We start from the raw sequence: 22,019 nt of genomic DNA on the forward strand, positions 1-22,019 counted from the left end.
TGGATTCTCTGTGCTATAGGAGCAGTTTGCCTGCCAGCTACAACATTTAATTTTGGTTCAGATGAAGAAAAATGGATCCAACAAGATAAATTCGCAAGATTTCAGTTCTGGGTGATACATGGTTGCATTAGTCATGGCACCAGGCTTATGACTGACGCAACTGGGTGAATTTTAAAGACCTTTTTATAGGTGGCAGGGCTTTCATGACATCAAACCACCCCAAGCAAATGAAAGTACGAGGGAAACAGAAAGGGCTTGAAAGACTGTCAACGGATATAAATAACAAAAATTTGCATGAAAATGATAATCCTAGCCGAATAAGCTATTGAGAAACCAAAAGGTCAAAATCAACATGCGGATAGCATACCACATGTATGACTGAATTTACATGCCTTCCAGTTGGAATCTTTTGATCAATACTTAAACATTCTTGCAAAGATATTGGCATATTTACTTCATGCTTATCTTGGAGGAGGAGGAGGAACATTGGATTTCGCCATCCCCACCCAAGCAACGATGCCAACTGCAAGGATAATCCATCCAAATATATCATACTTCAGATCACTGTTTGTCTTCTTCTTGGAGCCCTGAAATAGAATTAAAAAATGTCTGATGAGGCTTTAAGAAATAAATAATGAGTGTTTTGAGATGATATTTAATGTAGTGACTTGTGGGAAAACAGTCGGTTAGAACTCAATATTAACCCATTCCCAACCATCACTTCCTGAACCAAATCCTTGGAAAAAGATTGTATGTAAACTGCATTACAAACTATGGATTTGATGTGTTTCTCTAGATTTTTGGGGACTCAGCATATGCCGAGAACCTTGCATCATGTTGAACTTGAGATATCCATCAACAACAAGAATCCACAAAGAGCTTTAACCAGAATGAAGAAAAGAGTTTAAGCTCCAATTGTTGACTGTTTCGTGAAGTTAGGCAGCAGGAAACACATAAAAAGGGTTTTGACTTACCCTAGGAACTTGCAAAAACTTGATTGACCAACCTAGCATTTGGATAAGTGAAATCAATGACATTCTTCCACCATAAGCATAAGTTATGCATGCAAGCAAAACACCAATGCACTACACATATGTATGAATAGCATGTGCATGGCAGCATGCAAGCTTTAGAGTCAATTTGGAGTTTGTGCATCCAAGTCGATTTGTTAAAAAAAAATTCAACAACCCACGTGCACAATGACAGAAGTTGTACAAATTATCAGTGGAAAACCTTCATGCTGTCAGGACTCCAATCTAAATCGCAAAGTGCCATTGAGGGCAAGCAGTTCACAGTTGTTGCAAACCACAGTGGTGGATATAGTGTTCATGTAGCGGAAATATCTTGTGTTATACTCAATATCACGTGATTTGGAAGAAAAAAGAAAACAGAGAGAATATGGAGCGAGAACCATGGAGTGAAACTAGAGAACTCTTGATCATCTGTACATTGCAAATAATTCGCAAGAAAATTGATGACCAAACTACCATTACAGCATCTTAGAGACTTCAATTCAAACGTGGTAGGTTCAATAACAAAATGGGTTAAAAACTAACGATTCCTCGTGCTAATTTGCTAGATACTTCTCTACAATTTTTTTATTAAAAATAAGAAAAGAAAAGAAAAAAAGAAAAGCGGAAAGGAGATAGGAAGACACCTTAATCAACAGAACTGCAGACTCTTCACAATTTCTTATTATATTCAAGAGGACTTCAACTCAAGACTTTGGAAGGGGGGAAGGTACAACCAACAAAGCACGGTATGAGAACTTATTTAACTCTACAGTCCAAATATTATTTCTCTTTCCTGCCAAATCTAAGTCACTGCTGCTACAATTTACTTCACTTTACTCCACCAGAAGTGGACTAGAATGTCAACATATCCCTTGGGCTTTCAATCACAAGAATTTCTGCCATTTAATCATAACAATGTTTCAAATTGTCTCAATAATTTGGTTACTTTCCTATTTTACCTTACAAGAGCACCCATCAGAAATTTTAAGGGCCATACAACATTTTAAGATACCAAACTCTGAATGCTAAAATTCTGAAAATTCTTACTGGTTTCTCTAGCTGGCATGCAGAGATATTGGGAACACTTTGCGTTAGGTTTCAGTTTGAAGGCAGCATTTTTTGTGTTCTTTCTTGATAGATTCCTTTTCATCCCAAAAGGAGAGAAAAAACTCCTATTGGGTTTTCAATTTAGAATAACCCTATAGTTTCAAAGACGAAACCATCTGCAATACGGTATAGTCGGAAAAGCCCATACATGATGAAATTTTATGCTGAAATAAAAAAATCCCCCTTCACTGTTTTTCCTCCTTTTAAAAAAAAAAAAAAAAAGGAGGGCGGGTAGGAAGGAAACTGCACCTTTTTTTTCAAAGAATGGGATGGAGTAAACAACAAAGTAGGTATTGACTTGGGCAAAACTTAGAAGCAATCAACCCCTAAATTTCTCACCTTTGCATTTGAAGAAGCAGTAGAACCCCCCCCACCCATAATCTGTTGACTGCTTGAATGCTTATGGATCTCTGTATGTAATTCTGGAGCCTGTGAAGATATCATCAACAACATCTTTCATCAGAACACAGGAAGTGGCACACGTCAATAATTAATCAAACAGATCACCTTGAAGATAGTACTAACACGTAATAAAAAAAGTGGAGTTCATTTGATCAGCATAGACAGAAGTGATTTTGGAAAAGTTAAATCCTGATTTGCAATATTCAATCTGAATATCGTACACAAAATAAAAAGGAAATATTGAAGATTTGAAGAAGCTGACAATAGCAACAATCAATATAATTGTCATGGTTTTTTATTATTTGATTCCATGTGAGCTAACACCTCAAATATAAAAATATGCAAACGTAAGATGTACTTTCTGCTTTCCACACTGCTTTCATGTAAAATGCTAGGTGATTTCTGTTTTAATAGTAGATAGAGGGCCATATTAGTATAATTAGTAAATTGCAGGCCAGAAGTTTAGAAGGGCAGGCTTCAAAACCACCAAATACACAAAAAGAAACAACAGTTTACACTCACATTTACTTGTGAGAAGAGAAGGAAGGTCCAACACATACCTTAGCGCAAACTTCCAAAGACTTTCGATAAAGCTCGTTGTTTGGATCCTGTATTAAAAAATATCAAATTTGCAGTTATAACTTGCATCTCGCCAAAGACCACCAGAAACTAACATGCTTAAGCATGTGCCTCGAATCAAAACCCACCAAATAACTCCAAAATTACCTCATCAACTGCTTGTTGGAAATAATTAGCTGCCTTGTCGAAATAACTTTTAGCTTCGTCAAGATCAGGAGTCAGAAATGCATAAGAAGTATTGGCATTTCCTATAGACCACATGGCATTGGATGTTGGATTTAACATCAATGCCTCTTCCAGCTTTGAAATGGCATCTGTACAATAAAGACACCGTCCCAATAACATAAATCCCAGAAAATTTGCTCAGTTGTGAATTGGTAATTATAGCAACGAATAAACTATAGTACCATTTATCATCTTCTTTGCCTCTGCCACAGTTTGAAATTGCGATAATTCCAGCAATGCCTCACCCCACTTAGTCAAGTTCTGCGAAACATAACCCCCTTTTTAATGCTAACAAATCACTAGAAATAGTGATAATACATCAATGATTTACAGAATAAAAATTGAAGTGATAGCCAGTGTGTGTTCTCTAAATACTGAACGCAATACATATATATGGTCTGACACACACAAGTGATGATCAAGTATAAAAAAAATTCTTTTACGGAGAAGAGCATAATTGACAACGGAAAAAACAGGAAATTAAACAAAACGACGGTTCGTTTAAGGAATATAGAGTACTCACTGTGGCATCGAGAGGGTCTCTAGCGTAGGTAGCTTCAGCGGTTTTACGAGCGTGCTCGAACATTAAGAGACGATCGAAGTCATCTTGAGAGAACTCCATTGCTGTTGTTGTTTCTTTTTTTCGCTTTTTTAGTTCTCTTTTACGCTCTGTCAGGAGTGATGAAGACTCGAGAGAGAGACACACAGGTATAGCTAGGGTTTGAGGTTAGGAGTGACGGTCTTTAATCTTTATAATTGTTTGTTGTCAAGATTTTATGTCTGTCACGTGTGATGCACGTCGTCACACGTTAAGACAGCGAATAGGAAGCAGTCGTTGGACCTGGGCCAACAAATGTTAATGCTGGCTTGACCGCTGACTCTGTACTTTTGGAGTTAGGCATCTATCTTTTCCTTTCTTTTTCTTTTTTTATTAAGTGAATATATAGGTATTTATCGTATGGTAATGATTATTTTTTAAAATGTTTTTTATTTTAAAATATATTAAAATAATTATTTTTATTTTTAAAAAAATTATTTTTAATATTAATACATTAAAATGATCTTAAAAAAAATTTTTAAAAATATAACAAAAATTAATTTTTTAAAAAAAAATACTCATGAAATGCATGCTAAACCTACCTACCTATCTTTAGAACGCAAGAGATATTAAAACTTTATAGTTAGAATATCTTCACTCAAGTATTCTAATTTCAATGAAATTCTGTTCTTGTTTGACGTGAAGAAAATTAATAATTTTTTCTTGTAGATTTCTCATAAATTTACATGAATCATATGAATTATATTAAAAACGATGACAGCTTAATTCCACTTGGATAATGTTTTTTTTTTAAACAAACGAAACACGGGGATTCCTCATAATTATTAAATTTAACATGTGTTTATGCTATTAAATATATTCTTCATGTCAAAGGAAAATGTTAGGTTGATGTAAAGATATCAATTCTTGCAAAATAGTTGTTTTTTAATGGATTTGAGTACCATAAAATACTTAAATCAATGTTATTGTAGATGAAAAATACAGTAGACATGCAAAATAACATTAAATTTCAACAACAATGTCATTTATTATAGTTTTTTGTATGAAAAAAATGCTTTGTAATAATGTGGTGTAAATGTTGAGAACAAGAATTATAAAATTTTTTATTTAAATGGTTAAAAAGGATATTTATACATTTAAATCTGTATCATTTTACTTTCGATAAAAGCTTCAAAGTCATCAACAATGATAATAAATAATATTGAGATATAAATATTTTTTTATATATTCATTAATATAAAATAAATATTTATCACACAAGTATTTTACAATAAATAAATATTTCTAACATTAAACATTAATTTTAAATAAATATTATTTACATTTATATTAATAAATTAAAAATATAGAAGGTTATAAAAAGTTATTGCAAATAAAAAGATTATTTGGGATTGTGATTGCATTGACAATTTAAAGTATTTTTCTTTAGAAATACATTAAAATAATTTTTTTTTATTTTTTAAAAATTATTTTTAATACAAGTATATAGATCTAAGAATAAAAAAAATTATTGTAAAAAAAAAATTAAAATTACGGTTTGCACTTGGATCAGACAAAAAAAAAAAAAACAAATCTTGAGGAGCAAGTGTCAGATCATGAGGTGGGGTGTAAGAAATGTCAAGACACGAACTAGGCTCAAAAGATACATGGACTCAAGCGCACTGCATGAGCCCAAGGGTGCCAGACCGTGCGTCCTGTGTCTGAGCTCAACCCTTTTTTCAAGAACCCTCACGATTCACTAACGTGAGCCGTTGTTAAAACAAGCTTGGTTTTAATGAAAAATTGTTTTAAAAATATCGATAAATTCTGGTTCATCACTTACATTTTTCATGTCTCTACTGGGTTATAAAGTGGACGATCTTGGTTTCCACAGGTGATTCCCGGCTCAATTTGTGCTGTTCTAAAGAGCCGCCCCCTGTGATAGGTAATTCCATATCCTCGCTGCAATTCCTTTATTTCATTTTTATTTGCTGTGCTTTTGATATTTCACCCAGGAATTTGCGATTGTGATGTAATAAATATGCATGTAATTCTGTATCCTCTGATAGTTTTTATTTGTTCTTTTTTTTAGGAAATACTTTTACAACGCAACCTTTTTAATTTATATTTTTTACTAAAATTTTTTTATTAATTAAATACTTATTATCTTATAATTTTATTTCTGTTAACTGCTGCTAAAATTCCCAGCAAAAATATTCAGAGCACCTACTTAAGCTAACGATTGTTATATTTTTATTAAAAAAATCTATAAACATGAAGAATTATATTTTCTATTTTTTCTATTTGAATACAATCAAGATTTACAATAATGATAATATAAAAATAGACAGAAACCATAAACTATTTGCATGGACATTAAAAAAATATTATGAAATATTTAAAAAAGTGAAAAGAAAAGTAAAGAAAATTCAATTAATTAAATTTTTTAAGCATAAAGGATAAATAGATACCATAATTAAATATAAACCTTGTTGAGAGATAAATTATAAAAACAAAATTAATGATATTGAAATATTAACATAAAATAAAAATTTATTGATATTTTAAAAAAATAATTATAAATGGATCAAACGATATGGCAAAAAAAAAAAAAAAAAAAGAAAAACTATTTAAGCTCTCTCACGTTGGCGCGCGCGAAGAAATAGTGTTTCCCGCTAAAAGGCCTCCATGCGTTAGAAAAAAACCCAAATTCCCGCCAATGAAAGCCTGAAAAATAAATTTCCCCTCTCAACCTACTCCCATTTCCAAATCAAACATTCAAAGCATACATCCCTCTAACTCCCCATCCCCCAACCGAATTCACATTCTCCGATGGTAGAATCAGAGGAGAACAAGACAGAAACAACAACAACCCGACCCGAATTCCCAACAGGCCGGATCAAGAGAATCATGAAACTCGACAAAGACACCAACAAGGTCAATGCAGATGCTCTATTCCTCGTCTCCAGCTCCACCGAGTTGTTTCTCCGGTTCCTCGCGGAGAAATCAGCAGAAGTTGCAATCGAGAAGAAGCGAAAGATTGTGAAACTCGATCACATCCGAGCCGCTGTTAAAAGGCACCACCCTACCAGTGATTTTCTTTTAGATTCGCTTCCTTTGCCAGCTCAGTCATCAGAGAAGCCTGCAAGTGATAATACCAGTGCTCGCACCGTGACTGATAAACAAGCCCCGGCTGGCACGCGCCGGATTGATCAGTTTTTCGCTAAGGCGGCAAGTGAAGAAGTTCCGGTTCTGATAAATGAGTCCTAAACTTGGCTTCTTTTCTTTTATTTTCTTTTAATTAATTAAATGTAATAGAAACATATTTAAGTTCTATAATGTAAGTGGTTTTGTTATGATTATGTTAAATTATTTTGGAATTTCCATCGGAAATTATCATGTTTCATAATTTCAATAGAATAAGAAAATCAAAGCTTCTTGATTACAAAACATAGCTCTACATAGTTTTAAACCTGAATAATAATTTTTCATTGCAATGACAGTTATTTGGGGTTCTGTTCTAAATACGGGTGTTGGTACAAGGCATAGATACACAATTATTTCTTATCAAATTGATGCAAATAGGTAAATTATTGTTTTGCAGAAATAATAGTTACTATTATGGTCCTTGATAAGGTTTGTCTAATCTCTCGTGACATGTGATTTTCGATTCAAATGTCCGAATTGGAATTCAGGGAGATAATGGCCCAGAAAATGATGAGACAACTGAAGCTGCTTCATCTCGAAGATGAGAAGAGAGGTCAGGTCGAAGAAACATCTTTTGCCCCTGAATTTTTCTTCCTTCCTTTATGTAAGATATTCCTTGATTTGCAGAATTGATGCTGTTGGTTCCCAACTGTCTGGGACCTAGAGAAAGCCTTCTGTTTAAAGGCGTTGCATTGCTAAATCCTCCATTCAAGCTCTTGTTTGAAAGACGTCGACTGCTGGTGCTTGGCCTTGACCCAATCAAATTTTCTTGCTCAACTACTACATGGCTTGGGACCTTCTTTTCCTGTGTTGTAGAAGCCAGATCATGACACAATAGGTAAGGAAAATAAAGTTCATTTTTGAATGTGGGAGTTCTTTTTTGAATGCTAACAAGAAGATTAACATTGCAGAAAATAGAAAGCAAACATTAAGGATAGAAAATATAAAAAAAACCTTTGCCTGTAGAGTGTTGGATGGACTAGCCCTTTGTCTTTGCTTTTCCTCTTCCATCTCCTGCCTCGATATGTTGTAGTCTTCCAACATTGCCAGCAGGGGTACCTGGATAATAGTGCGTGCATTTGTTTATTTGATTTGCAAGTAACCAATGCTTCTTTAACATTAGATGAACACAATTCACCATACATGCCGAAAAAAATGTGTATAACCAATATCAGTCACAACTCACAAGCAAATAAATTACTTACTCCATCATACAGGAATACTTTGTTTCTTTCCTCTTCCCAGCTCTCAGTCTTTGTTACGAGCGATGTCACTAGAACTGTACAATCAGTTTTACACTATACATAAATATATTGACATGCATTAAAGCAATAAGATTTTCAAAACAAAAGGTCAGCAGTCTACATAGCTCAAATATAGAGTCAGGCTTTTCATCCCACAATCACTCTTTTTTTATAATTCACTTCATCAATCACTCCTTGACCTGGTTACTAGTTAGTATTTTATTTAGTGATTAATGTCTACCTTCAGCTCTTTACCTATTGAAAATGGATGTTTTAGCACTGGCATCTTAGTCTAAATAGTGATTTGCAGGCTGTTTCTGATTAGTTTGTGGTTGTAGAGGCTTTTATTTGGCATGATTGCATGCCCATTGCGGTTTCAGGGTTCTTTGCTAACCAACCAACTTCCTCCTCTTACCTGGGATCTTGTTGACTATTACCCGGGCACGTTCTGCACGTTGCAGATTCTTATGAGCACCTCTGCGAACTGAATATCGATTCTCGTCCTGAAAACACGTATGAAAAATTGAAATGACATGCAGACACAACAAAGGACAGGAGCTAACAAATCATGCAGATCACTGGATGATACTAACCATGCTGTATTCTTCTAACCAGCGCTCTTCATCACGTGCTAATATCCACTTTTCGACCTTTTCCATTATGGCCTTCCTGCTAGAAGCTTCCTCTTTTGCTCTTGATATCTGCTCATCCAAGCTCATGAGGAGATCGGCATGGTCAATCTCCCCTTTTTTAGCCTTTCAGTCAGTACTAGGCAGCACAAGTTTAAACATGAATTGGAACTGGTAGCTGTAATAAAAGATAAATGCAGTTGATCTTACCCAAGTTTATAAGATTTATTATATTTTCCATCTCTGGCTGTGAAGGGATCTCCATGTGTGATTTATTGCATATTTGATTTAACTCACTCTGTTTCTTGAAAAAAAGCTCTTTCATCTTGCTTGCTTTTAGCTGATCCAGTCTCTTGACTTCAGCTTCAGCCTTGAAACGATTCAAATAGCTATTATGTCTTAGTTGTTTGTGATAAGTTATGTTGTTCATCATATACTAACCTGCTGGATTATATTTAGAGCAAGGCTTCCAGGACCTGATACTTCATCTGATGAGAGAAATAATAAGTCCGTGACATTGGAAAATGAGTGACAATCTTTATAGGGCGTGTCCATTAGATTCCACAAGTTTTTCAGTGCCTTTCCAAGCTGATGAAGCTGCCAAATTCATGGAAGTTATGCCATGCCAGTCATTTATGAGTACCAGTAACTGTTTCTTAAATACATGGAAATAAAATAGTGGAAGCAAAAACAACCCAATTTTGTTATTTGTATGTGATTTAGAGCGACCAAACTGTTTAATATATATGTTATTTAATGAAACATATTGGTTAACTCCCATCATTCATGTTTCTTGTTACTGTAACCTGTTGTATCTGCCACTTATATCCACATGTCCCTATGATGCCATTTTCATATGTGTATTGTTGCTGTAGACAAGATGCTAGATTCTGTCATTGAGTTTTGCAAACTAGAAGCCTAAAGCACCACAACACTGAAAGAAAAATTTACCTTCTCAAGCCGCTTTTGTTTTTCTTCTTTGAGAGATTCCACAGTGCTGTTGAGTTTATCCAGAATACTGTCACTTATATTTTTTGATATTCCACACAATTCATTCAAAGTTGGATGCACCTTTGTTATGATCATGGAGGATTCCATTCCTAATGTTGAGGACAAGTCATGGATTGTGTCAATATATGTGTCCACTAGCTGGAGCCTGTCATTCTTCAAGTCAGCAAAGGAGGAAGATTTGTCAAGTTCCTTTTTTATATGTGAGTATGAATTTCCATGAGATTTGTGAATTGCTATTGTTACCTTCTCATTGTGCAGCCTTTGTAGCTCAATTTGGTATTCCTCAAGTTTCTTTAATGAAAGATCATTCTCATTTACCTTGACATTTGTTATCGGGTCATCGTACACTGACTGACCTGCAATTTCGGCAGAAATTTTTTGAATTTGACCTTGCACAGATCTAAATTGATTCACCCTCTCTTCTTTTCTCAAACGCATCTCCCGTAGAGCTGGGGTGATCGCATCTAGCTGCTCCTTCAGTGTTCCTGACTTTCTTTCTGGCTGTAGAGACAAAAAGATAAATGGCCCATGAAAGTCAACGAGAACATCATGTGCATTCAACAATACTATCATCAATATGGAATTTGTTCAACAGATACATAGATTTCCATGGCTGGTTCATCTCCATGTTGAATGAAGATGACAAAAGTTTAGTAATTGATCATTCTGAAGTAATTATGCTAAATGTGTGTTACTAACTACTGAATGATTCCAGAATTCTCAATTTGTATCCTTACACTGCACTTTTAGTTCCTAACCATGCAATTTTTAATGCTCAAATTAGTGATTTGGATGCAGATGGATGAAAAATATACCCGTCCTGGGAGTGATCGTTCACCAAGGGACAGAAGAAGATGGGTGAATTCAGCTTCAGATTCCGCCAGCTCTTGATGCAGGCGAGCTCTTGATATGTTTGCATTGTCAACTTTTCTCCTATAAACCTCTAAGCACTCTTGTTCTAAATCCAGCAGGACCTTCTCTCGTACAAACTGATCTTCCCCAACTTCTTCCCATATCATCTGTTTCATATTAAGAGGAAGGAAAAGAGATCGTGAAGAAAAAAGCAATGCTGTTATTGATGGATAAATTAATATCATTGATTTCCAAGAGGCAGTCTTGCCTGCAATTCCTGAAGTAGATATCCACATGATGTTTCTAGTAATGCAGAGCTCCGCATTCCAATCTGGAACGAACCCATCTGATAGCTTCTTAGGTGTTGCTGGAAGAGATATTTGGGTTAACAAAATGCGGAAGCTCTGGGAGAGGTTCTTGGACTACTAAACTTCGATAGCATTCTGTTCTGAGTTACTTGTTAAGCAACCTAGTTTTGAGAGGGAGTGAGAAGAGAGAGAATGATGGCTGGGAACTTTGGTGCGTGTATTTGCTTAAAAGGTAAGTAACACTGAAGCTTTGGGTTCAAGGATTAGCCAGTTCTATTTACTATTGCTTCTCAGGTTATGTCTTTCTTGTGCTCTTATTTCAATTTAAGGTGGTAAAAATTTCTCTTAATTAACACAAAGTCGGAGTTTCTTGTTCAGACAAACACACGCGACCTCCATTTGGCAGCAGTTAACTGAACCTTTTCCTTTTTTTGATTATGATTATGATTTTTTTTTTGATTTTTGTTTTGTGATCTTGATTCATCAGCAATCTATGCCAAATGAAAACAACAACAGCGTGCATCCCTTGTTTAAGTTCTGGAATAAGGTAAGCCCTGATCAATACTACTAGCTGCTTACTTATCAGCTCATTTTCAGCTTCTCTCATCTAGTAAATTTGGCTACAGATAATTTAACTGCCCCACATATGTCATTAGGTTGTTCGGTTTTTGGGTTACTTTTCCAGAGGTTTTGGATTCTGATGGATGATCATTAAATTTCATTAAAGTACAGATTATGCAGTAATTTTTTGAGTTGTGATGGCACTCGACATCTCAATCACGTGATTCATGATGGGTAGTGAATCATTGTCAACACAACACTCCACCTAGTTCACCTTTTTTCACACAGCAAATTTCCATTTGAAGTTGTATTCGAAGAAGAAAAAACATGACCTTCAATTCTATTAATGGTAAGCAGTCCTTTTCTAATCATAAGCTTAGCGAATAAAATCTTTTTTAAAACCTGTGCGGGGAGAGGGATCATAGAAAGTTAAGACACCAGGAGTGTCCAATGAAAAAGGAGAAAAACCCTGAAACAAGGAACAGGAACTTCGTTTTGGTTATTACCATAAAGTCTCCAGGTGGCAGTAGATGTGAAAGAAAGGACAAGAAAGTGTAGAGAAGAGAACGCGGGTATTGGTTTACGGTCATGCGTTAGGTTGTGTTCTTTCCACTTCGTGTAACAGACGGGAGACTTGCATCTCACGTATATTTAGACTTCAGCTACTGACTTCATGGGCCCCAAATACTGATTAAATACTACAGCAAATGCTCGCTATTTTGGCCCACGTGTAACATGCCATCTAGGCAGAAGTCAGGATGACTTATGATGACGTGTACAACCAAACACCTCGCTCGGGTGGTAGATTGAACGTGTAGTTTGCGTTGAAACAGACAAATGCAAGCTCTATCAGTACATGAAATTGCAAATTGAAATTGTATGTGGTTGGCTATTGCGAGCAGTGCTTGTTGGCATCTTCTTTGTGAAGCTGAAAACCAAGAGGCATCTGGGAAAATCGAAGAATCCGACATGTTTTTGCTTTGCAATTTTAATTTAAGGAGCTACACAAACATACGGAGTCAGCCAAGAAAAATGTGTGACAAGTGGATTATGCTGGGAGATATTGCTGGTGTTGGTGCATGATACAAACGATGCTTTTTACAAATTGCAATTTTGGCAATTCATGTGATCTTCTAATTCTGTCATTCTCTATTGCACGATGCACTAAGTGACAAAATCAACCTCAATTTCATAAAGACTGCAGATGAAACTCATCATGTTAGCTGGAGAAATCAGCAGGGCTTATTGGGAACAAATTACATGACTAAATTCAAGCTGGTGGTTAGGATTCTATGTTTGGAAAAGAGCGAGACAGAGCTTTTTAGTGGTAATTTAGTTATTTTAAAGTAAAATGGGCTTTTTAATAATTAAATTGAATACAATGGCAAATCTATAAATAGTTTAATATTTTTTGTTAATTTTTTTATATCATGTAAAATGTTATGAACTTGTAAAGTTAACATAATTTCTATATTTTTCAAAACAACGGGGACAAAGTGTAAAATGGAGTGAATGATAGGATGCTTAGTGTAATTTTCCCAAAAGAAAAATTAATTTAACAAAAGATAAAAAAAAAATCAAAAGAATAAATATCATATTGTAAAAATAATATATGAGAAATTATGATTAAATAGTGAAACTAAAAATAAATAAAACTTCTACAAAAGTGCTAAAAACTCAAAAATTAAAAGAATAAGGGCTGAAATTAAAATATCAACAGCAAAGATGATCAATTTGTATTTTTTGAGGGAGAATAGAGAAAAAAAAAGTCACAATGGTGACAAAACCATCTTATCACTACCAACTTAGCCCTTACTAACAAGAAAAGGACCTGTTGTGTCACTTTTCAAAAACATGACAAAAAAAAACATTTTTGGTCGTTGAGAAGCATCACACATGCCAAAATCTTTTTTCATTTAAATTATATTTAATTTTATAGGATCAAATTGCTCTTCATGAAACCAGTAATAATGGAAAAACCATTGTGAAAAAAAAAAACCTCGGACGCATGTTTTATTTCAAGGGTAAAAGTGTTATTTTACTGTTTTTTTTTTAAAGAGACATAAATACTCTCTTTTGTTGGTTTCAAAAAATTAGCACCCAGCTATACTTTTTTGGAGAGAATAGAGAAAACAAGAAAAAAAAAAACCTTGCTAACAACAAACCACCTCGCCATCATTGATACGCATCGCACCACCAAAAAGAGAATGCATTAACAAATACACCATCATCTAAAGACACAATAGAAGGGCATTTTTGGCCACTAGGAGGTGTCGCTTGCACTTCTTGAAGTGCGTGACGCCTTACATACACCGATGCTTGTACCGTATGTACCAACACCTTTTTTCATTTAAATAATATTTAAATTTTATAAAAAGATCAAATCACCCTTCATTGAAACAATAATAATTGAAAAACATGTTGAAAAAAATAAAAGGCCCTTGGATGCATGTTTTATTTTTCTTTGTTTCAAGGGTAAAGTTGTCATTTTACAATGTTTAAAAAAATAAAAAAGACACAAATATTATTGTTTGTCAGTATAAAAAATCTTGATTTAAATGGTAATTGAATTATTTTACCATTCTTAAAAAAATTGATAAAGACACATGCCTTCGATTAATTTTTTAATGACTAACGACTCTTGTGGAAAGATCTACATACCACCAATACAAAGGCATTTGATTATTTTTTAAAAAGGACAAAGACGCTATCACATTATTCTAGTGAACATTACAAATAGATATGTTTCCTAGTTAATAGCATTTTAGCAATGCTTTCTGGGGTGTTTGAGGTGTAGTAGTAGTTACTTTTTAAAGTGTTTTTTTTTCTTGAAAACACATCAAATATATATATATAAAAAATTAAGTTTTGACATCAGCACGACAAAATCATTATTGTTAGTAACTCTTCTCTCATAGCCAGTCTTAAATGGCCATGTGGCAACCTAGATCATAGACTCGTAATTGCGATAATGATTATTTTTTTAAAATGTTTTTTTCTTGAAAATATATAAAAATAATATTTTTTTATTTTTTAAATTTTTTTTTGATATTAGTACATTAAAATGATAAAAAACACTAAAAAAAAATTTAATTTTAAAAAAAAATTAAAATTAAAAAAAAAACAACATTTATATCGCAAAAAATAAACAAACTTTTACATTTCTATCAAATTTGATGCCGTCTAGTATTGCATTTCAACATGTGTTTGTATATCATTTTAAAAGTGTGTTTGATATAAAAAAAGTTTTTTTTTTTTTTAATAATTTTAATATACTAATATCAAAATTAAAAATATCTAAAAAAAATATTATCTTAATATTTTAAATAAAAAATAGTTTTTAAAAAACCCTATATCAGGATACTAAAGAGACTAATAAAAATAACATCCCTCCTTTCACGCCATTCGCGTGCCTGATGCCACCAAGTTAACCACGGGTAGCAAACCCAACCACGGTCATACCGGTCTTTTAGACACCCCTCCCTAAACTAAAATCTCTCCCCCTGGCGCCACTGCCTCGCATTTTCTTTACTTGAGTTTCAAACTTCAAAAAACCAACCGCCTCTATCTCTCTATCATTTCTCTACTTCTTTCTCAGTTTTCTCCGGAAACTCACAACAATGGTGAGCAAAGAACAAAATAAGAATTCTAAATCTCTGTTTCAATCCTTTCATTTTCGAGAATTATCCTTTTCTAATTCACTATCGTTTTTGTTTTTAAATGTGAGAGAGGTTTATATCTCTGTTTCGTATTCGATCAGGTTGTTGCACAGAAAGTGAAAGAAGCTGAGATCACCCAGCAGGACTCGCTTCTTCTGGTATACATATCTCAACGACTCACAATCCAATTTTCACTTTTTTTGAGCTCTTAATAAGTTGTTTTTATAACTTTTTATTATTATTATTTGTAGTAGAGTGTACTTGTTTGAGGTTTTATTCTGCTAAATTTCGTGTGATTTAGCCTTTTGGAAGCACATTTTACACTAGATTTTTTTCTTCTTTTTCTTCCATTAAATACTGTGTTTGAAGTTTCTGTTTGTATAAAATTTGAAAAATCTCTTTTCAGATTTATTCTATGTAATTTTTCTGCTGGATCAACTAGACCAGGTTACAAAACGCTTTATGTTTCTCAAATTCGAATCGTAGATGAAACTCGGAGCTCAATTTTGGTTTTAAACCGTAAATCATCATGAAATCGCACAATTATCTGATCATTAACCGCGAGATCGCTCTTATACCTTTATGTTATTTGGTTTCTGTTATTGAAAAGTTGATTCAGTGTTATTTGATGGTTTCGCTTCTTTATTTGTTGTGGAACAGACAAGGAACCTGCTCCGTATTGCTATATTCAACATCAGTTACATCAGAGGCTTGTTTCCAGAGAAGTATTTCAACGACAAGTCTGTTCCTGCTTTAGGTAATCTTCTTTATTTGTTTTCTAATTTTGCTTCAAAATATGTATGAGTCGGTGAATTTCTATGGCATTATGAGATCACAAAGCAGAGATGAAGATCAAGAAATTGATGCCTATGGATGCTGAGTCTCGTAGACTGATTGATTGGATGGAGAAAGGCATGTTGTTTTTACATGTTTGAATTATTTGCTGTTTTTTGGTTTTACTGATTTGTTTCTTTATCTTGTAAATATTTTTATTGACTCTATGGCCCGTCTCCTGTTTGATAGGTGTCTATGATGCATTACAGAAAAAATACCTGAAGACACTTTTGTTCTGTGTGTGCAAGACTATAGATGGCCGGATGATCGAGGAGTACACATGTAAGTGAGGTTTTTTTATTTACGATACTGTAAGTGGAAAATTTTGAATGGGAGTATAGTATGCTTTAACAAATTGTTGATGGTCTTCAATTGACCGTGTTTTCTTTTGATTTTTACTCTTAACTCAGTCTCAGGGAAATTTCAATGCTGTCTCTTGTATTGCAGTTTCCTTCAGTTATTCTAATAATGAAAGTCAAGAGGTTTCAATGAATATCAATCGCACCGGAAACAAGAAGCAAGGAGGAACATTCAAGTGTAACTCTACAACTGAAATTACTCCAAATCAGATGAGGTGACTGAAATGAAATCTCTTCTTAATTCTGAATCTATCTCTGTCACTGTCGTGAAAATTTACAAGTTCTTAAGCAAATGATGGGACATTGTTAAAATGCAGGAGTTCTGCTTGTAAAATGGTCCGAACACTGGTCCAGCTGATGAGAACTCTGGATAAGATGCCTGAAGAGGTGAAACCCTTCAGAAACCAAATATAAGTTTATTCTTGTTGTGTTGTTGCAAGCTGGTCAAATTTTCAACGTGCAAGTGTCTAGACGATGTCTGGTTACAGCAGTAGTTAATTTTCTGACTGCAAGATGATTATCTGTTTTCTGTTTCAGCGGACAATATTGATGAAGCTCCTCTACTATGATGATGTGACGGTATGTCTTTACCCGTGTTCTTATTTAGTTTTTATCATTTATACACTTGAGCCAGGAATGTGCCTTCGTGACGTGTTAGTCTAAAATCTGAGTTAACTCAAAGGAGAATTGTAGATGTATGAGATTGTGGTTTTTCATCCACATCGAAGTTTGGTGGTTTCTGACTGTTACTTTGGGGATTAGATATGGTTGTGGCAACGGCTTTAGCATCTACAAGGTTTATAATGTATGTAAGGTGCATGTGAATGTATTATGATAAATTATATTGGTTGAAGGACGTAAAAATAGCTTTACAGAATATTCTTCACTTCCCAAATTATGAGTGTACACACAAGGGAAGAATGTTTTAGTACAAATTCTTTGACCTTGCAGCCAGCGGATTATGAACCTCCATTCTTCAGGGGCTGCACAGAAGAAGAAGCCCATAATGCATGGACTAAGCATCCTTTGCAAATGGAGGTTGGGAATGTCAACAGCAAGCATTTTGTATTAGCTCTCAAGGTAAGGGACTGAACTGACGTGTTTGCCTGTGACCAGAAATTCCAAGCCGTGTTTCATATTGAGGTCAACTTTTTTTTGAATGGTAACGTGGACAGGTGAAGAGTGTGCTTGACCCCTGTGAGGACGGAAATGATGATATAGAGGATGATGGATTTAGTTTAGGAGCTGATTCTGAACAAAGGGATGATTCTTCCGAATCTGACAATGAGGTGAACTTACAATGCTCTTTTAGTTTTATTCTTTAATTGCCACTCGAGGGTTCCAATAAGCTTAGATGAAGAAAATCGATAATTATTTATGACAAGTTACCTTAAATGAATAAGCTATCTATACAACCGTTACAAACTTGTTAACAATGTCAGGTTAACCAATCACAAGAAGATCAATACATAGTTGCACCAGTAGGTAATTACATGAACTCCTTCTGGCCATTGTTTCATCTCCAGCTACCCCATTACTAGTTGCATTTGGTGATTTTGGTGCTACAAATAATCAATACCTGTATTGACAGACAAGCAATGTCCAGAGGAAGACAATGGCATGGTTGACGAAGGTAAAAATATCGATTTAAATACAAGACTAAGAACTTTCTTCACATTTACTAACTTTTCAAGGTCAAAAAACAAATAGATGGGCAATTGATATTTAATTTAGTTTGTTAACATTCTTACTTCCTTTCCTTCTCTCATTTTTGTAAGTAATTTATAGGATTGTATGGCCATTGGAGCCATTTCTGGGTTAGAGCTGTCTTTTACTAATGTGCCGTTATATGCTGTGTAGATGATACACAGGATCAAGCGGAAGATGAGCAGCAATTGGCTAGGGTGAAGGACTGGGTTAACAGTTACCATCTTGATACTATTGAGCTTACTGATGTTCTCTCTAATTTTCTAGACATCTCAGTGGTAAGGGCCACTTCTTTTCAAATTTCTGAATTGGAACCGAGCAGGAAATTGTTTTTTAGCGCAACTAGCAAATGAATTCAATTTTAGACCTGACGGTATTTTTGTCTTGTTAATGCAGGTTTTGATTGAAGGTAACTCAACTTCTAATTGAAGTTAAAACAGGAAAGGGTGTTACTTCCATTTTTTGTTTTCTTCCATCAAGTTTTCTGTATGTTTTGTTTCTTCTTTAATTGGATTTCAGAAATCATGGACAATCTTGTAAAGGAAGGTGTTTTATTGAAAACTGGAACAGATGCTTACAGCAAAGTCAAGCAAAAGGTTATAATTTTCTGACTAGTTAAAATTCTGTTACTTGGCTGCCTGTTTTGCTCATTCTTCTTCTCTTTTATGACACATCAGGCCTTTGAGTATGAGTTTACTGTGGTGAAAGAGGAAATGGATGGTGACAAAGCTCCTCGGGTTGAGGATATCGTGTACATGAAGGTGAGCTTTCTTCTGAATCTGATTAATTTGAATCAACGAAGACCCTGTAGTAATTAGCATTTACCATAGCAAAGAACTTCCTATATGGATCGACATTACATGTTACATTGAACTTTGCATTTAGTGTTTTGATGTACGCAGCTACTTGTACTTAGGATCACCAACATAAGTTCTGCAAGAATTGGAGCCAATCAGACCAGATATACATTGAAGGAAATCAAATTTGTGTGCATGAGAAAACTGAGATGATTTGATTCTAATCGATTTTTATTGCCAGATTATTGATAACAAGATTGGTGAAGAGTGTTTATGAAATGATTAGCCATCTTTATTGTTATATTTTTTTTGAGACAAATGTCTCTCCCGTAACTTGAGATTATTCAGCTAGATGATAGATGAAAGTTTTCTTGAATTATCCACATTAGGTATCCTGGTTTGACTGCTCTGATTTCAGGCTCTGTATCATGTGCTTCCAATGAAATATGTGACAATTGCAAAGCTTCAGAACAAGCTAGATGGAGAAGCCAATCGGTCTACTGTGCGCAAAGTAATTGATAAAATGACCCGAGATGGCTATCTTGAAGCCAAAGGAAACCGCAGGCTTGGTGTGTATCCAAACAAAAGCCATTTCTGTTTATATTTTGAAGACCAAATTATCGCTGATGTATTTGTCACCCGTCCTATGTTGTTATAGGCAAGCGTGTCATTCATTCTACTCTAACTGGGATAAAGCTTATGGAAGTCAGGAGATTCTTGGGAAATGATGCTATGGTGATTTGTTGTGATCATCATTTAACTGCGGCTTCTGATTTAGATATAAAGTGTTTTTTTTTTTAATTTTATTTTTTAACTGGTGTCGAGCAGGAAATTGATACTAACGAACCAAATAACAAGTCCAACCATCCAGAATTCCAGAAAGAGAGTACCAGTTCAAACTTTTCCTAGAATCTTAGTATTAGTTCTTTTATTTATGCTCTATCTGAATACTAGGAACTGCTACCATATATTGTTTCTTTAAAAATCAGAGAATGATTACAAGGATGGCTCAACATGTGGTGTCCTCCACTCCTTTGGTTCAGATCTTACGCGCATGAAGATCAGATCAGAAATAAATCAAAATGGATCAACTAGGAGTGAACAGATTATCTCAAAGACAAGGAACCATGGAAACACTCCCACAAGCGGGGCTGAGGTTAGTTGAGTTGTGGAATTTCTCCTTTCTGTGCATATCAATAAATCAATCCCAATACTCCACAGCTGACTAACGGATGATTTTTTTTTTTTTTGTAATTTTGCAGCCTGTTGCTTCTTCAAGAGAGAGTTTCTTTCCAGGAAAGGAGAATGCCAGAGCAAATGGAAACACAAATTACTTTGACGAGGCAGATACAGTTATCTGCAGCAGATCCTCTGAAGATAAGCGGTCCAGAAAGACAAGCACGGTATGCTTCAACTTCCTCACCATGAGCTGGTTGAAGCTCTTACCTGCGTATACGGCAGTCCTATTAAAACCACCAAATTTGTATTACTGGTACAACGGGTCTTTTATATCTTTTGCAGGTTAAGGAGCCTATTATTCAGTGTATGAAGCGCCAGAAATCCCAAGCTGTCTGAAAGGATTAAGGAGTTTGACGTCACCAGATTTACTTTCCACCCCTTCAGAATGGTACTAACTTTTTCTCAGGGCCACAGTACAAATTATGAGAACAACAATTTACAGTCTACACATCTCTACAACGTTTAATATGGTAAGTGTGAATGCTCTTGCCCATACACTTGTATTTTCTTTTCTAATTAGCTTTTTTTTTTGCCCCCTTCACGGTGGATGCTTTTTCCCATACACTTGAACTTCATGGGCTCTGATAATTGTGTCGAACACCCTAAAGATGTGATGTAGGGCCAGTCAAATTGTTTTTTCCAGGCTACTCTTTTTTTTTTTTTTTTCTTTTTCTTTTCTTTTTATGAATTAATGGAGCACTGCTAGGAAACCGTTTGACAACATGGTAACGTCCATGTTTCCTGCAATTTCATGCATTTGTTATTGTTCATGGATCTCTCTGCTGTGTTTGAAATACAAGAAAAAGGGAAGTAATTAGAAGCTGCTTCCTGGCAGTCAAAATCCTGATCCGTGCTCTGCTGTTCAATCAACAATCTGCTCACTGAATAGTTATTTTTTTTAAAAAAAAATCAGTGTAATTAATTGATTTTACTCGCACTGTTCACGTGAATATAAATAATAATTTTTTGTTTTAAATTAGTTTAAGGTGAATTAAATTTACTCGTACTGTAATCTTAATTTTATTTTTGATAATATTTTACCTGATTTTGTAGTTATTGTTGGATGAATTTTGTATGTAATGGAATTGTAGATAGTTTTTTGTTAAAAAATAATTTTTTTATATAAAGTGATTTATTTCATGATATAATAGTAATAATTAAATGCACAATATTTAAATTAAAAACCATTAATATTAAAATTAATATATATTTTTTAAATTATTTTATAACTTCAATTTCAAAAGCATTTTTAACCAAACACAGTAAAACTACTTTTTTTTTAACTTTAATTTCAACCCTAGTTTTAATCAAAAATTTATTTTTTCAAATCACAATCACAATCTAAATATAATGTAAAGACAAAAAAATATATATATTAAAAAAGTAAAAAATGATCGAATTAAAAGGCGAGTTAAAATATCAATGTCGTGAAGCGTGTATAAACCGTGATTTCTCTGATGGACCATACCTTCTGTACCTAAAAATTGGATGGCTACCTACAAACGACGAAGTGATGGTGACAATGGCGGTGGACTATTAGGAAACTTCTAGTAGTAGCCTGCCTTGGTAAGACTCGCAAATGGTTGCGTCAACTTTTCAACCTGTTTGTTTTTTATTTTAAAAATATTTTTTAAAAAATGTAAGACTTGCAAATGGTTGCGTCAACTTTTCAACCTGTTTGTTTTTTATTTTAAAAATATTTTAAAAAAATTTATTTTTTTTTAAATTTTAAATTAATTTTTTTAAAT

The 22,019-nt window shown here is 34.2% G+C and overlaps 4 protein-coding genes across 6 annotated transcripts; 2 read left to right on the forward strand and 2 right to left on the reverse strand.

The window, feature by feature from the left end:
• Positions 1 to 252: 252 nt before the first annotated feature.
• LOC118061189 (mitochondrial import receptor subunit TOM20) lies at positions 253 to 4,072 on the reverse strand. Of its 2 annotated transcripts, none has more exons than XM_035074583.2 (6): positions 3,850 to 4,072; positions 3,509 to 3,587; positions 3,249 to 3,415; positions 3,083 to 3,130; positions 2,460 to 2,549; positions 253 to 587 (listed from the first exon to the last, which is right to left on the reverse strand). In XM_035074583.2, the coding sequence occupies exons 1-6, from the start codon at positions 3,946 to 3,948 to the stop codon at positions 462 to 464; spliced, it is 609 nt and encodes a 202-aa protein (XP_034930474.1). In that variant the 5' UTR covers positions 3,949 to 4,072; the 3' UTR covers positions 253 to 461. The 2 variants fall into 2 exon arrangements, with proteins under 2 accessions (XP_034930474.1, XP_073263894.1); XM_073407793.1 differs by lacking the exon at positions 253 to 587 and adding an exon at positions 594 to 1,006.
• A 2,458-nt stretch (positions 4,073 to 6,530) lies between these two features.
• On the forward strand, positions 6,531 to 7,273 carry LOC118061179 (DNA polymerase II subunit B3-1). The gene has a single exon (XM_035074575.2). It carries the CDS (start codon positions 6,697 to 6,699, stop codon positions 7,132 to 7,134), a length of 438 nt encoding a protein of 145 aa, XP_034930466.1. The 5' UTR covers positions 6,531 to 6,696; the 3' UTR covers positions 7,135 to 7,273.
• A 6-nt stretch (positions 7,274 to 7,279) lies between these two features.
• On the reverse strand, positions 7,280 to 11,456 carry LOC118061161 (65-kDa microtubule-associated protein 8). Of its 2 annotated transcripts, none has more exons than XM_073410406.1 (11): positions 11,076 to 11,456; positions 10,771 to 10,974; positions 10,199 to 10,456; positions 9,896 to 10,108; positions 9,386 to 9,541; positions 9,155 to 9,314; positions 8,909 to 9,060; positions 8,731 to 8,818; positions 8,277 to 8,350; positions 8,026 to 8,130; positions 7,280 to 7,870 (listed from the first exon to the last, which is right to left on the reverse strand). In XM_073410406.1, exons 1-11 carry the CDS (start codon positions 11,151 to 11,153, stop codon positions 7,556 to 7,558), a joined length of 1,803 nt encoding a protein of 600 aa, XP_073266507.1. In that variant the 5' UTR covers positions 11,154 to 11,456; the 3' UTR covers positions 7,280 to 7,555. The 2 variants fall into 2 exon arrangements, with proteins under 2 accessions (XP_073266507.1, XP_034930450.1); XM_035074559.2 differs by having other exon boundaries at positions 7,280 to 7,876; positions 11,076 to 11,442.
• Positions 11,457 to 15,138: 3,682 nt separating this feature from the next.
• Positions 15,139 to 20,913, forward strand: LOC118061117 (meiosis-specific protein ASY1). Its single transcript, XM_035074547.2, has 22 exons — positions 15,139 to 15,299; positions 15,437 to 15,493; positions 15,996 to 16,092; positions 16,179 to 16,247; positions 16,359 to 16,451; positions 16,617 to 16,743; positions 16,846 to 16,915; positions 17,066 to 17,107; positions 17,480 to 17,608; positions 17,704 to 17,817; positions 17,971 to 18,013; positions 18,120 to 18,161; positions 18,389 to 18,513; positions 18,632 to 18,644; positions 18,755 to 18,831; positions 18,913 to 18,996; positions 19,451 to 19,601; positions 19,691 to 19,767; positions 19,861 to 19,918; positions 20,022 to 20,188; positions 20,295 to 20,435; positions 20,554 to 20,913. The coding sequence occupies exons 1-22, from the start codon at positions 15,297 to 15,299 to the stop codon at positions 20,605 to 20,607; spliced, it is 1,833 nt and encodes a 610-aa protein (XP_034930438.1). The 5' UTR covers positions 15,139 to 15,296; the 3' UTR covers positions 20,608 to 20,913.
• The last annotated feature ends 1,106 nt before the right edge of the window (positions 20,914 to 22,019 follow it).

Source organism: Populus alba, chromosome 1 (genome assembly GCF_005239225.2).
Source record: "Populus alba chromosome 1, ASM523922v2, whole genome shotgun sequence".
Classification (NCBI taxonomy): domain Eukaryota; kingdom Viridiplantae; phylum Streptophyta; class Magnoliopsida; order Malpighiales; family Salicaceae; genus Populus; species Populus alba.